Genomic DNA, 15,756 nt, shown 5'->3' with positions numbered 1-15,756 from the left:
TAACGATTTATGCTGGAGCAGCTGGTGAGAGCTGTCTCCCTTTGCATTCTGTCTCCCAGCATAGCCTGGGGAAGATGGACCAAGCTTTGTGAGGGTGAGAGCCTGTCTCAGAACCCATTCCCATGGGGTGACTTCATATGGGCAAGGAGGGAACAGTGGGCTGAGGAGAAGAGAAGGTGGGGATGCAACATCATTCCAAGACATTCTAGGCTTAACGGCCCACCTTAGTGAGACTCCCATATGAGCAAGAGGCTGAAGTAAGCCCACAGTTGGGCCCTCCAGGTCCATCCTGGCAGCAGGATGTGGGCCTTTGTAGCAAACCAGTGTTTTTCCCAAGAAGAACCTTGTAGAGCCACAAATTCCTGCTTCTTCAGCTAGCTCTCTCCCGTCTGAATGTCTGGGCCTCCAGTTCCACAGTGAGATGGTTGGAGTGTGGCCACAGGGCAGAGTCCAGCCGGAATGGGTATGCACTGCTGCCTATGGCTCCTGAGAGGCAGAAGCTCATTTGCATTTCCAGTTGAACTTCAGCAAGTGGCTAAATATTCAGAAACAGGGCTTCCCTGACTTGGCACCATCATTCAGTAACTTGTGTCCCAGCCCAAGGCCACACCTACCACAGGACACTTTCAGTTGTATTGTGCTCCTGACACTCAGCCACACGATCTCGTGCATGGTCTCAGTGAGAGTGGCCACACGTTCATACTTTCAGCAGCTGAAGAAAAGCTCACAGTCATACTTGGTGCTCACATAGACAAGTGGCTCGAAGTGGTTCTGGAAAACCTCGCCAACCAAAGAAGTTGCAGAATGACATGGAGCCAGCAGGACCACAGGGCGACCACTTACTCAGAGAGATCGAAGGCCTGTGGCTGATGAATGCCTGGCCTGCGCTGGGGGCCCCCAGCCCTCCTCTCAAGCATGATTAGTGCTTTAAATTTTCAATCAGAAGTGTTACTTACATCTGTTTCACTTAGATGTCCAGCTATGACCTTGTCCTGTTCTTTCATTTGGAACAAATTCCTCTGTCTTCTCCTTTTGTCTGTCTCTGTGTTAGGAAGGTCAGCTCTGTCTCCTGTTCTTGAGGGTAATGGCTTTATGAAGAAGAGGTCCTGTAGTGCCCTGCAGTGTAGTGTTCCCTGTTCTCCAGGGCCTGGCACTTCTTGGAGTGTCTCTATTGTGTGCTCTGCTGTTGTGGCCTGGCCACTTTGTCCTTCAGCCCAGTCATCTGCAGAGGCTCCCTTTGTTTGTTGTGGGCAGTGTTTGGACTCTGGACTGAATGTGGTACATTTTAACTAAGTGTGCTCTGGTCTGCTTGTGAAATGAGACAGGTCTCCACTGTTACCAGAACTGAGGCCTCACCAAAACTCCTGGGTCAGGAGATATGGTATTGGCAGGGATATGGGCCAGTTTTCTGGGAAAGCCCACACTGAGCCTGAGGCAAGGGTGACTGGAAAGGATGATTCTTCCAGTGGGGGAGGAAGAAGGGTTTGATCTAATCAAGTTAGGTTGTGAGTGTCACTCCTGTGCTTATGCTGAGGAGCAGGGGAGGGAAATGATGGCAGCCAATTCCTTTGAGCAATAAACCTCCCCACTCTTGTGTTCCAGGCACTCTGCAGATTGCTGTTTCCACACTGTATGTCTGCAGCCTGTTTGCCTACCTTTCCTCCAAAAGCAGTCCCAATGTCCTCGGAGCTCTCCCAGATCCAAGCATGCTGATCTTTAAAACTCCAGGGTTTAAGCCCTGCTGGTTAGAAGAGCTCACAAAACTCCCCTCTCACTTTTCAAGTGCATTGCTATGGGGATTCGTCTTTCCTATATGTTCTGTGTAATAGTGTATCTCTTGCTGGAGACCATGGATCACCCCACTACAATTGCACAACCTATTTCTCTTCCAAGCTGAGTCTCCACACTTCCTACATTCTTCAGTGTGGCCTCTTCTCTACCTTGAGTTGTGGAGTTTTTCTGCCAGTCTTCAGATCAAGTTCTGGGGTATTTAGGATGATTTGATAGTTATTAAGTTGTATGCATGGGACATGGTGAGCCTAGGATCCTCCTACTCTGCCGCCATCTTCCAAAAACTCGCGTAGGTCTGGGTTTAAAGGGTTCATGTGATTAGGTCAGGTCCACCCTGAATATAGGCATAGCTTAAGGTTAACTAATTTGAGACCTTAATTACATCTGCAAAATTCCCTTTCCTTGGTGTCTTATTTTCCTGGGCTGCACGATAAATTATCCCAAACCTGGTGACCTGTAACAAGAGAAATTTATTTTCTCACAGTTTTGGAGACTAAAAGTCCAAATGTCAAGGTGTTGGCAGGTTGGTTGGCTTCTGGGGCCTCTGAGGGAGAATCTGCTTTATGCCTCTCTCCCAGCTTCTGATGTTGTTAGCCATCTTTGGTGTCCTTGGCTTATAGCTGTGTCACTCTTTGTCTCCATCTTCACATGGCCCTCTTCCCCTGTGTATCTCTGTATCTGCCCTACTTATAGGAACACCAATATTGAGTTTAGGGTCTACTCCACTCCAGTATTACCTCATCTTAACTAATGATATCTGCAAAGACCCCATTTCCCAAATAAGGTCATATTCTGGGTTTTGGGTCTGCATAAAATTTTGGAGGAACACTATTTAACCCCTAACAGTCCACTGTGGCTCCCTAAAATTGATGTCTGTTTTATGCATGAAATACATCTAACTCCCCCCAATATCCTCAAGTCCTCACCCATTCCAGGATCAACTCTAAATCCCAAATCTCATTTAAATATCAACTCCACAGATTCCAAATGTGGTCATCTAAGTCAAGTATGTGTGAGACTAATATTATTTATTAACTTATTATTTGAAGAAATGGCCTATAAGCTAGGGTTTAGAAATAATTTTGTTATGTGAGGACAATTTCTATAAGGTAACTTGACCAATCTTAATTAGGATTATTATTACCATTAGGAAAGACAGCATATATAGCTAAGATATATCACGTGTATCAAATACTTACTGGATATTTATTATATACCAGTCACTCTTATAGGTGCTAGAAATATATTATAAATTAAAACTGACAAAATCTCAACCTTCATATTTATATTCTGGAACTAAATATGTTCTAAATTGGTAAGTAATCATTATTTTCAGAGAGTATTCTTTATCTTATGTGAATAAATTTTGTTTGATGATTTCTATTTGTGTAGAGCACATATATGAATAGGCCTCAGAAATGCAACTCGTAGGTTATAAGGTCAGTGAGAGGAATGACTGGCTCTCTGACCTTTAGAACCTACATGGCTATTATATTTCAGTTTAGTTCAACATAAAAATTTATTAAGAACCACCATTTGCATCACTCTTTGGCATGTCATTTGAGGTTATGTGTGTCTGCCTGTATCCTAAGTGACCCCTACATCCCCCTTATTCAGCTTATGTCCCAGCCACATAGAAATACTTGCTATACCCTGAACACATTTTTTAAAATTATTTTTTAAATTTAATTTAAAATGTCATTTAAAATAAGTTTAAATTAAATTATATTAAATTACATACAGTGCAATACTGGTTTCTGGAGTAGAATTCAGCAATTCATCACTTACATACAACACCCAGGGCCAAACTTAACAAGTGTCCTCCTTAATACCCATGGGCTAGATGAACGCATCTAGCCCATCCCCCACCACCTCCCTCCATCAACCCTCAGTTTGTTCTCTATTGTTGAGTCACTTATTTTTTCTCTCCTTTTTTCCCCCTTCCTTCCCATATGTTCATCTATTTTCTTTCTTAAATCTCACATACGAGTGAGATCATACAGTATTTGTCTTTCTCTGACTTATTTCACTTAGTATAATACCCTCTAGCTCCATCCATCCTTGCAAATGGCAAGACTTTATTCTTTGATGGCTGAGTTATATTCCATTATGTACATCAACCATTTTCTTTTCCCATTCATGTCAGTGGACATTTGGGCTCTCTCCATAGTCTGGCTGTTGCTGATAACGCTGTTATAAACATCAGGGTGCATGTATCCCTTCGAATTTGTACTTTTATATCCTTTGGGTAAATATCTAGTAGTGCAATTGCTGGGTCGGAGGGTGTGAACACACCTTTTTATGACTCACTTGTGCTTTTGTTCATGTTCTTCTTTCTGCCTAGAAATACAATATGTTGTTAAAAACTTACTCATTCTTCAAGACACAGCACCAATGCTACTTCTGCACAGTCTTCATATCTGCTATCCCATGGCCAGAGTTAATTGTACCTTATTCTATATTCCTACATAATTTGGCTCAGCATTCTTATTGGGTGTTCTTTATATTATCATAAACTGATTAGTTTCTCCAACTAAACTGTGAACTATTTAAGAGAATTAATATTTTATGTGCACATATTTGCACATAGTAGGCAAATAGTGAATGAATAAATATACATTTAAAATGGTTTTAAATCACTAAATTCTATACCCAAAACTAATATTACACTGTTAACTGGAATTTAAATAAAGACTTGAAAAAAAATGGTGCTAAATTTCAAAATAAACAAAAAATTATTAGCAAGACTTCCTGATACCTTAATTTATAAGGAAAAATGTTCACTGCTTTTATTAATTATATTTTAATTATAAAAGCATGGGAATATAAGAATTATTTATTATTTATGAGTGAACCATTTACTATTGAATGAAATTAAATAGTAAGTAGTAAATATAAAAATACAAAACCAAAATGTTATTTTACACATAATAGTGATTAGAAATTATGTTTCTGGCACAAAATCTTTTCTTCATTATCCATTTTCTTGAGTACTGTGTAACAAATCCATTATACTCAAAAAGTGGTTGGGAAGAATAATATAGTTAAAACAGTAGGCCATTTTTATATTGTAATTGTGCCAAAAGTAATCAAAAGAAGAAAGTCATATTACTTGTATTTTGACAACATGTGAAAGTAAAGGATTTTTTTCTATTATACCTTTGTAATTACTATCCATGTTTACCTGTTTTGATAATGGAAGTCTTTTTGTTACCATATTAGCAACCTGGAAAGAAGTTTTTGATTTGCAGCAAGGTTGATATTCTTGGCATAGCTGTTCAAAGATTGAAGCCTTGGGAAACAAAATGAGCTAACATGAAATATTAGAGCTTTTAATTTATAATATTGTTCTGTTTTGGCATTTTATTCTTATTTGGAATTTTTGTTTAAATGATTAGATTAGATTATGATTAGAAAACACAATATAAAAGAGAAGCTGTTGTAATTTATGGTCTCTCAATCGGCAGACAAGCCATTCTAACCATTTCCTGTTTGTTCACATCTATTGCAGGCTTAGTCCTCCTGTCCTTCCACTGTGCTCCTTAAAGGAAATACAACTGTCTACTGATAAATTTTTCAGAATGGAACCATCTGGAATTACCAATGGTTGTTTTCTTTCTGTTCTAACAAGGGAGGTAAGGGGGAAGAACTCCAGACCATGTCACATGTTGGAAGTAAGAAACAATAAACCTTTATAAGGTTTGTTAAGAAACAACAAACCTTATAAAGAGGAACCTAGGTACTTTGTGAACATTTTGTAATGGTGAGGCTTATGAATACCCACCATTTGCACCGACAGGGATGGGACTGTGAGGAGATTGTGCTGAGTGAAATACGTCAAGCAGAGAAAGACATTTATCATATGGCTTCACTCTAATGTGGAACATGAGGAATAGCACAGAGGACCACAGGGGGAGGGAGGGAAAACTGGATGGGAAGAAATCCGAGAGGGAGACAAACCATGAGAGACTCTGGACTCTGGGAAGCAAACGAGGGTTACAGAGGGGAAGGTGCTGGGGAGATGGGGAACCGGCTGATGGGCATTAAGGAGGGCACGTGTTGTGATGAGCACTGGGTGTTAAAAGCAACTAAGAAATCATTGAACACGACATCAAAAACTAATGATGTGCTATATGCTGGCTAACGAAAATAATAAAAAAATTAAATAGCTAAAAGACAGGAGAAAGAGTTACTACTATGTGGCACAAATCCCTATTTTTTTTTTTTTTTAAAAGTGTATTTATTTATTTATTTAGTAAACTCCACACCCAACAGGGAACTCAAACCCATGACCCTGAGAGCAAGAGTTGCATACTCTTCTGACTGAGCTGGCCAGGCACCCCCAAATCCCTATTTTTATCTGTCTATTCCTCCTGAGCTTTCCTCCCTTGCCTGCTCGCCACCCCCACTTTCTAGGCACTTTGCCAACATCTAGTTCCTCTTAGCTCACATGGAAGAAATAAGTTCTAGAATTTCCTTTTTTCTATCAGATTTACAAATGGGGAATTTTACCAAAAAAAAAGTCATTTGCTGAGGTTAATGGGATATATTCAGGACTAAGGCCTAAAAACAATTTTTTTTTATAGTAATAAAGGTACTCGTTTATTTTTCCTGAAACTGAGAACGTTTGTGGTGTACACAGCAACAGTTAACTCCAACATTGAGTAACTGCTTCTTTTAATTGCAGCGGGACCCATCTGAGACAGTGTCTGTGAAAGACGTTTTGGCCCGCGCTGCAGCAAAGGGTCTGCTGGATGGAATTGAGTTGGGTAAATCTTCAAAACGGGAGAAGAAGAAGAAGAAATCAAAAATATCACTGCCGAAAGCTCCCACCAATGATAATAACAGCCTCCAAATGAAAATCACCGAGTTCCTGAATCGAGAAACTAATGTAAATGCTAATCGGTCAGAGATATTAACAACAAAAACATCTCTTCCACAGAAAAATGCAACTTCAGCTGCCTCCTCCTTGCGGGTCAGAAAGCCCAGCAAGCCTGCCACCAACCCCTTAGTGCCTACGTTTATGAGGAACCCAGCTCACCCCAGACCCCACGAACGGCAGACAAACTTCCTAAGACCTCGCCCAGAAGACAGAGTGATTGCACTGAAACCTATAGAGATTGTTTTGCCTCCAGTAATGTTGCCATTTTCAAGTCCCCAGGGGATCAAATCTCAGATACCAACTCAACATTTTTACTATCATTGGGTTGCACCCAAGACTGGTTACTTTCCCTCACCAGCAATAACCAGAAGAGGGGAAAAGCCTAAAGAAAACTCACCTTCCTCCCTACTCAGGCATCCTCGACCATGGCTTTGACTGTCTGGATTTTTTTTCAGGGGTCAAGAGCAGTTGATTTTTCTTTCTTTCTTTTTTTTTTTTTTTTTTTTTTGGAAGTCTGATATTTCTCTGAAGGTTAGATAACCCTACACAAGATACTCACCCTTTGGGTCACTTAGTGTCTTCTACATGTGATATTACCTTCAAGAGAATGAAGACAAGTGAGAAACAATAATGTAGGCGATTCAACAAAAAGTCGAAGTCCTATATTTCAACAGCTCAGTGCTGATCTGTTCTAGAACGTCTGGCTGCAGACCCAGGACCAGCTGTTAGAACTTGTCTCCCTCTTGCTAACTTTTGGTTTGGACTCGGGACACCATTTTAAGAGGAAGTGGCAACAATTTTTCCTGAAGGGAAACACGGCCTTATAACAGACTCAAGGCGGCTTGTGAAGAAAGCGCAGAGAGGGAAGAGACGCTGGCCCCTCGCACTGACTTTAGCTTGCTTTTCCGTATCTGCTCAGTGGTGGTTTGACATTTTCAATTACTATGGAGGTCGATGTTTTTCCTTAAGTATCAAAATATTCTTAAACACAGGATGGCACGAGTTTTTGTGATGTGGCTGAGACTGAGTCGGAGTGGGACGAGCGGGAGGTTCCGAAGTTCCTGGCGTGGGTAGTTCAGCTCCTTGCTCGTTATGACCAGTGCGAGAAGTTGCTTGTCGGGGGAGCTTCCAGGATCCCGAGCAGATGGAACGTCGCCCGCTCTCCCTGCTGACCGTGCCAGATACGGTTGTCAAAAAGGGACCGTACACAGCCTGCCATCTAAGTAGTAGTAATCTGAGGAAGAGGCAAATCTGCTGAATACAAGTGACACCGGTTACTGAAGAAATCCATAAAAATGTCTGATTCTGTTCCAAGATCAGGTGAAATGGTAAAATCTACAAGTCATTCCGAATGGTACGTGGTAATCAAACTTTGGTAAATCATTTCTGATGCGCAATTCAAATACATTGTAGTGCTACGTTAACTATATTAAAAGTCAACTCATCTTGAATGTAGTATCAATTGCCTACCAAGAATTGGTATGATTATCATTTCTGGGTCTATTGATTCTTTTTTCATCATGGAAACAGAAATTGTCTGACATTGAATCAAATAAGTTACAAGTATGAAAACTATTGTTTAAAAATGTTCATAAACACATTAAGTTTGAATATAAAGTTCTATTTTCAGAATCCAGTTGTGTTGAACAGTGTTATGTAAATTCCTAAATGTTCAATTCAGGTGGCATGATTTCACGAGAACATTATCCTCTTCAAGATAGAGTTTTAGGCCTATTTTCAATCTAATATTCGTCTTTATCACTTGAAGTGAGGATAAACAAAATGGTGAATTTCATTTTAGTAGGAATAAAACTTTATTTTTGCTGGAAATTTACATTTATCAGAATGTATCAGTGAAGAAAGGAAAGAAGCTTTTTTATCCTTGAACTTTTATTTTAAATCCCCAAAGAATTCTCTAGCTAATTATGACTTTCAAAAAGTGCAGAAATGTTTTAAATGCCCAGCTTAATTTACTGATTTTGAAAATTAAAAATGATAGAGCTCTTTGTTTCAAAAATAAGGTCTTTTGGCATACTCCCTGCTGTCTGGTTCTGAGCACTCCAGGCCTCGAGAGACTTGACAGACTAGCACAGCTGAATTGAACTTCGTTGGGTCAACGGCTGGTATTTTATTCCTGGAATCGCTTATCCCTCCTGCCCTCTTCCTCTGCCCCAGGCTGAAAAGCATCCCATTGTCCAGAAGTAGCAAGTCTGAGATATTATATAAACTCTCACTGTGGAGAAATAGTTCAGGATATTTTTCTGATAGGCTTGTGATTCATGTCATTATCACAACTTAAGCCCCTTATTTTCAGTATCTCATAGTACGCATCTTGTCACCGTACTTCTCGTTAGAAATATATGGAGATTTTGAAAGATTCATTGAGGCTGTAGTGTTCTTCTTCGAGGGTCTTCTAAGAAGGACGTGATCAATTAAGCACTTTTGTAGAATAAAAAAAGGAAAAAGACTTTGGACAAACATGGAAGAAGGAGAATATTGATTACACTCACATTTCCCATTCTTGAACTTCTTAAGGTGCTGCAAAAATCTAAAATAATGAACTTACTGGTAGATTTCCAATAGCAAATTTGATCTGAAATTACTTACCACTAATAGAATACCCAAAACCAAAATGAAATTTTGTTCCTTCAGAGTAACTGCCTTTCATGAAATAATAAGAAACTGGGATGAGGCGGTAGGGGGGGGACAGTGATGCAAGATGAACCCCCAAAATGGGTACACATTCTAAATTCCACTTATCTTCGTACGTCTGACAGTTAAAGTAGCCCAGATCTAACTGGCTTTTCTGGTCACCTTGATTTTGGATTTAGTGCCTGTACAACTTTATTCTTCGTCCTCTTTAAAAAAAAAAAAAAAAGATTTTATTAGAGCAAGTGCGTGCACAACCGGGGGGACGGGAGGGGGAGAAAGGGAGCCCAGTGCAGGGCTGAATCCCAGAATCATGAGCTGAGCCAAAGGCAGTCACTTAACAACTAAGCCACCCAGATGCCCCTGTTTTTCATTCTTTGACATCAGGTTCTTAAAAGGAACGAAAGCCAGACTACCTTCATAAGACTGCTTATACAAGTCTTGAGTTGGTGACTAAGGATGCCAGCTGTCCTTCCTGATCACCAGATAAGGGCAGTGTGATAAATTATCCAAAATTTAAAGCTGCTTTCTAGTTCATACCAGGTGACAAGCTGCAGTAACAATCTTCAGAGCAGAATCATTACCAAAATGATTTGTAATTTGAGGTAAGAATCACCTGAAAAGAAAACGGCTAGCGTGGAGACACTACACTTGCATTTCCACTCCTGTGGCTACAGGATTGAGAGGTCAGAGAAACGAGCCAGACATTTTGTGCAGCTAAGTTTATTCTCACAACATAGTACATTAAAATGTGTAAAAGTGGTCGACAGCAAATGGGGCAGAAAGCAAAAGCAAACGTTCTTTCGGGATAAACAAGCCGCTTTGTATGGCAGGGAGTGCTCTCACGGATAAACCGCGAGCGCAATCTTCTCTCTGAAGCTGAAGTAAATTAAACTGCATTTTCCTGGCTGTGTAACACACATCAGCTGTGTATTAGGTTAAGGAAGCCTGGCAAACTAGAGAGCTAATGGTTTTACGAGTCAGATTGTGCTAGAATCGGTTGGGGATATGTTTTTCATGTTGTTTGTGAAATCTTGAATTTGTGTTGTGATGCTTAAGGAAACGAGAGTGTCCTACAAGAAAAGGAGGAAAGATTTAGGGCTTTCTAGTAAGTGACCTTGTGTAGAATTGTCTTGCCAATCTCCGTCATAAAATCAGAGTGGATTTTTTAAAAAGTAGCTGTGCCAACAGTTTATCACGAAGAACTTACTTGAATGGAAATGGGTCTAATGTCCCTTCATGCAATCAGACAGACACAAACAGAAAACAAGGGTCCTAAGTAGCTAGGGGTGATCTTCTATCCAAGTGGAAACAAAGGGCTTGTGGACATGTGTCTTTCGGGCGAGAGCACATGTGCTGTGAAGAATATAAAAACAAAGCACCAAGCGGTGCTTTTCGATTTGCAAAGTAAAGTTTTTGCCACAGGCGTGTCGGCTGTTCCCCTTGATGCCGCCAAGGAGCACAGAGATGAGATGGCAAGTCTGCGTCTATCTAGCTGCTTTTTTAAAATAAAAGGACCTTTAAGCATTTTTGCCATTTCTTCTACATATTCCAATAAAAATGTGACTACAAATCATTACAAAACCACCTTTGAGGCGATGTAGAGTTCACTGAGATTACTTAGGCCTGGATACGCTGGGAGAGAGTATCCAGTAAAGAGAATACATTAACACAATAATGCAATATATTTCAGTAAAAATAGAATAAATAAAATAAAAATATTTCAAGCCGTATTTAACAGGTTAGTTAAAACAATGGTAAGACGGACGGGGCCTAGCGGACACGGCCGCCGGTTTACCGCGTCGCAGGTCGACAGAAGATGCATAGATAACTCCCGTGTCACCACAGCGTCAGGGGGAGGGGGGGACACCGCGCCCTCTCACGGAGAAATACACGCACACCGTCACACGTACTTTTTGGCCATGGCAGAAAGTGTCTGAATGTTCTGGTTAACGTAATGAATTTCACAAAATTAACTGCATTTAGGACGCAAAGCTATTTTCAGAACCGAGTATCTGCAGGAAAGTTTTCAGTTTTGTAAAGGCTATCCTTCATCTTGACGCACCCTATGATTGCATATATCAAGCAGACTGCTACTTAAAGCTAGCTCAGTATTCTTGACCCTGAAGACAAACAGAGGTATGCCTTAAAAAATGAACAGAGGGCTCTGGTAGAGGTTTCCAATATAAAAGTGGGTGACTTATTCAGAATTTTTATCACACTAAAACCTTTCCCTGTGGAGGTTGAGATGAAAGATCATTGTGATTCAATTTTGAACAGCTTTTCAGAGGGCACAGTAAGGACTTTCTTATGGCAATAATTTCTTATGATGCCACTGGTTACTTCAGATAGGATAGCATTAGGCTGGTGAGAAGTGGGATTCATTTCGAGGGTGGCATCTTTTTTGTCTTAACACTACAGCCCTAGCGAGCAGTTCCAGAATTCTGAGGGAACAGAGGCAGGAGGCCTCCGACGCCATCATGTTCTCCAGTGGTGAAGTACCACCGGTTAGGACTATCTCTACCACAAGTAACACCACCTCAGGAAAATCTCGGAAGTTGAACAGGCTGTACGGCATGTAGGAACCTGTTCTCTACAACATGATTGAGGCACACTGAAGGGAGAGAGGCCCAGACTGAGAGGATGATGGTTTTATGATTTAGATTGCTGTGTGAGGAACTTGGATGTATTCCCTTCCTTCTACAGGGAATTCTGTACTCTGGATTTATACTCTGGATAAGCTCAGAGTAGCTGTGGAGAGAACTCTCCTCAATGATGCAGAAGCAGCATGACTTACAACAAAGCGGGGAAGCGCGGGTTCTCGTCCTGGCTCTCACACAAACTTCTGAGGGATCTTAGGTTACGTGACTGAGCCTCTTCGTACTTTATATATACATTTTTATTTCTCAAATGTATTTAGTACCTTTCTCTACCTCCTAAGGCTCAAATGGGTTAAGACTGTGGAAACCGTTTTAACAAGTACATCACGGTGGATAAACAAAGTGTTACTTTTTATAACTGGATGTTTTAAAATGTTAATTTTGACATTAAAAAGTAAATAAGACTAATATTTAGATTGGTCTCCTTAGCAACTTCCTTTTAAGACAACAATGTCAACAAGAGTCTAAATCTGTGCATCTTTATAGGTGAGAAAAAAGAAGCCGGAAAAAGCTATTTTGGGGAAACTCGTTAAGCAGTCCATTGTTGCTATGTATTTTTTGCTCTGATATGAAATTTCTAACTCTTGAAAAAAATATAAATTTAAAAATAGATCTAGTAAAGTTCAACAAATTCTAATATTAAATACAGAAATTCAGAAAGGTTCAATTTAACGTACTTTGTTGCCATGGACAATACATGATGGACAGACGGCTTTCTGGGCAAAAAGCATGAGGGTAAGACTGAGCAGGATACAGAGTCCTAGCAGACCATCTCGCTAGGATGACCAAACATCATAACGTGGTGGTGGAGATCCCAAATGTAAATGACATTTCCTCAACTCCAGATTGCATATTGGCTAATTATCAAACTAAGGGTGAAAGGCGTATGAGGAATATTTCGTTTTACTGTTGTTTATGTAGAGAATGGCTGTAGTGAACTATAATTCTCTAGCTGCATTGTACAATATAAGGCAGAAGTTTGAAATATGTCCCACCCGAAATGCATTATGATTTTCTTTCACCTTTCTTTTTTTTTTTAATAATCGGTCTAAAAACCATCTAGAAAGAAAGGCTACTTTTTGTTCGATTTTAATTTCCCCAATTTGGTTTGCTTTTCAATTCTGAAGTTTCACTTTTCCCCCAACATCCCGCAAATAGCTGTAGACATGAAATGGTGTCCGTGTGTCAAAGAGCTCGTCAAGGAAAGCTGCCAGTTGGTTTCTGTACTGATGCCAACAGCCGATGTTGTCAACCAAAAGGTTCGATTTTGTGAAAGACCAGAACAAAAACTCATCATCCTATTTTTACAGCAATCCAATGGTATCTGGTACGCAGCGGCTACTCCAATGTCGGAAACAGGGCAAAGTGCTGTAGGACTTAAACACTGCTCATGACAGATCCAGTCAAGAAGACCGTGAAACTAACTCGGGCGTCGTTCGCTCCAAGGACCCAGCATTAGCTCACCAGGGGGGTGTGTGGCCACATTCTTCTCTGTGTCTGTGAAGTTAAGTGATGTTCACGGTATTTACAGTAAGAAAAAGACCTTCCACTGCTCGCGATGTATCTGACTGACAGCAAAAAAAATTAGTCATGCTTCTTTTCATATCACATGATGGTGGCAAGACGAAAGAACATGCTTGTCTAACACTGTTTGGTTAAGGGTAAATTCTCTGAAGACAAAGCATCGGCAACTGACTGGAAGGCCAGGTATCGGTTCATCTTCTTTAGTGTAGCTATTCAACCTTCAGGTACATATTCCAGAATCCTTTAACATATGCAGCTATGGTGTCTCTGTGACAGGGCGTTTCTGTTTCAAAGTGTCAATGAGGGATAAGACCCCCCGTTTTACATTGGTTGTGACTCTTCTGGTCACAGAGTCTGCTGGCAGAGGAGGTGGTCGAACTTTCTGGGAAGGCGGCCTGGCTACCAAGCACTTCTGATACCGTAGCTGAAATAAAACAAAAGTTCGTTTTATGGTTGTTAATGATGTGCCATCCCTTCTCTTTTAATTCACCAATACACTTGCTTCCAAAATGTAATGACCTAGCCCCTAAACATAAACCCAAGAGTTCATTTCTTACTGTGGGTATTTGAAATGTTCTTAAAAGATCATTAGGCCTGGGGCACGGGGGTGGCTCAGTCAGTTAAGCACCTGACTCTCGACCTCAGCTCAGGTCTCGATCTCAGGGCTGTGAGATCGAGCCCCGCGTCGGGCTCCATGCTGGGCCTGGAGCCTACTTGAAAAAACAGACCATTTGGCTCAACAAACGTGCTGTGGCTTTTGCCATTCACCTCCACCCTCGACTTGTTCTCTTTCTGGACTGGCTGTAGTTTATGTAACAGTCAAAGAGCTAATGAAAAGGAAAACGATGGGGAGAGAGAATGTTCGAGTTTTGTCGGAGACAGGTACAACTCTGTACGGTGACATGAGTGCTCACAGCTGACTGGGAGCCAGCATGGTAGGGACAGTCTGAATCTAGGCTCTGTCACTTCTGTCACCTGTATGACCCCAGCAAGGTATTCCGTCTCTCATTCTTAGCTCCTTCCATGTGAGATGGCACAAAACTGGGACCTTTACAGAGGGTGTTACGATTAAGGAATCCTTGCAGAATGCTGAAAACAGGCCTAGCTGCACTGAAGGTCTTCATAAATGTTTGTTCCCCTTCCTGTTTTCTGCTTTAATAAAAAAGAATGATGTGTAAAGATTTCAGGAGACATTTTATCTGCGAGTCTAAATCCTAATGGATTTAAAAATTTTAAGTAATCTCTATACCGAATGCGGGGCTCAAACTCACAACCCCAAGTTCAAGAGTTGCACGCTCCACCAACCGAGTCAGCCATAAGCTCCTAAATCCTAATGGATTTTAATGGATTTTAGCACTACTGGCACCACAGACAGTTTCTCTCCTTCAGAAATATAACACAACCCACCTGCTTTTATATTAATAGAAAGATAAGTAATTCTTCAAAATTAGGTAAGAAGATTAAAATTTACCAAATACAGTTTTTCCTAATCCTAGCCCTTTAAAATAATTAATTCCATGGCTGATTTTTTAAAAAAGACTCTACTTACATATCAATAGGTTCTTTAGTGTAGTGTGAAACAGGCTGAGGCTTCCCCAGGGGAAGCAGACACAGACTATCTTCGGGAAGGACTCGGCCCCTTTCGACCTGTCACCCAAGAAAGGATCGCTCAAGCCTCCTCCGTGTGAGCTGGCTTGCCAGTCTGCATCACAACCCAAACCACACACCTGCCAAGCACAGATCTGCACACGGGCAGGGGGCCGTCATAAGGATGACGGCGTAGGTCATCATGGACTAGGAATCTCTACTGGGAGTTGTGTCCAGCGTGAGCCGACACTGCACGTGATGAATTTCCTGAAGGCTCCTGCTCTCCTCCTGAATTTCACCAAAATATCTTCAGCGGGGCCTATGCCACACAGCTGCAAAAGATGCCTAATGATTAAGGAGAGTCCAGAGCGCGTGTCAGCACCAAAGGCATTTCAGAGGGTGTGAGTTACTCATGCTCGACAGTTCGCAGAGATTCCTGTGGATCTGACTCTGGAGGAAAGCCACTGAGTCACAAATGCTGGGATCTGGGTGTCGGGCAGGGTGTGATGTTCTCAGTGCACCTTACACTGGACCAGCCGGGCCGCTTCAGCTGGTCTCCCTATTACAACTAAAATCGTAAGCAAATGCGTAAAAATGGTTTCTCAGAAAGAAAATGAGTCTGGGAATCTAAAAACAAACTGAACCAGTGATAAAGCTAATTAT

At 41.1% G+C, this 15,756-nt stretch overlaps 2 protein-coding genes across 15 annotated transcripts in view; one reads left to right on the top strand and one right to left on the bottom strand.

Moving 5' to 3' along the window:
• The window catches only part of NSUN7 (NOP2/Sun RNA methyltransferase family member 7), a 58,909-nt gene extending 49,855 nt beyond the window's left edge, over positions 1–9,054 (top strand). Inside the window, exons 11-12 of the mRNA XM_059162976.1 lie at positions 5,303–5,426; positions 6,479–9,054. Coding sequence (XP_059018959.1) covers positions 5,303–5,426; positions 6,479–7,108 — 754 coding nt within the window. The 3' untranslated portion in view covers positions 7,109–9,054. The remainder of the gene's footprint in view (positions 1–5,302; positions 5,427–6,478) is intronic.
• A 975-nt stretch (positions 9,055–10,029) lies between these two features.
• The window catches only part of APBB2 (amyloid beta precursor protein binding family B member 2), a 368,905-nt gene continuing 363,178 nt past the window's right edge, over positions 10,030–15,756 (bottom strand). For all 14 annotated transcript variants that reach the window (XM_059162875.1, XM_059162941.1, XM_059162904.1 and 11 more), the window contains one exon: positions 10,030–13,930. In XM_059162875.1, the coding sequence (XP_059018858.1) occupies positions 13,763–13,930 (168 nt within the window). In that variant the 3' untranslated portion in view covers positions 10,030–13,762. The remainder of the gene's footprint in view (positions 13,931–15,756) is intronic.

Source organism: Mustela lutreola, chromosome 1 (assembly GCF_030435805.1).
Source record: "Mustela lutreola isolate mMusLut2 chromosome 1, mMusLut2.pri, whole genome shotgun sequence".
NCBI classification, from domain to species: domain Eukaryota; kingdom Metazoa; phylum Chordata; class Mammalia; order Carnivora; family Mustelidae; genus Mustela; species Mustela lutreola.
The sequence above is the reverse complement of the archived record's forward strand: the minus strand, read 5'-3'. Positions and strand labels throughout refer to the sequence as shown.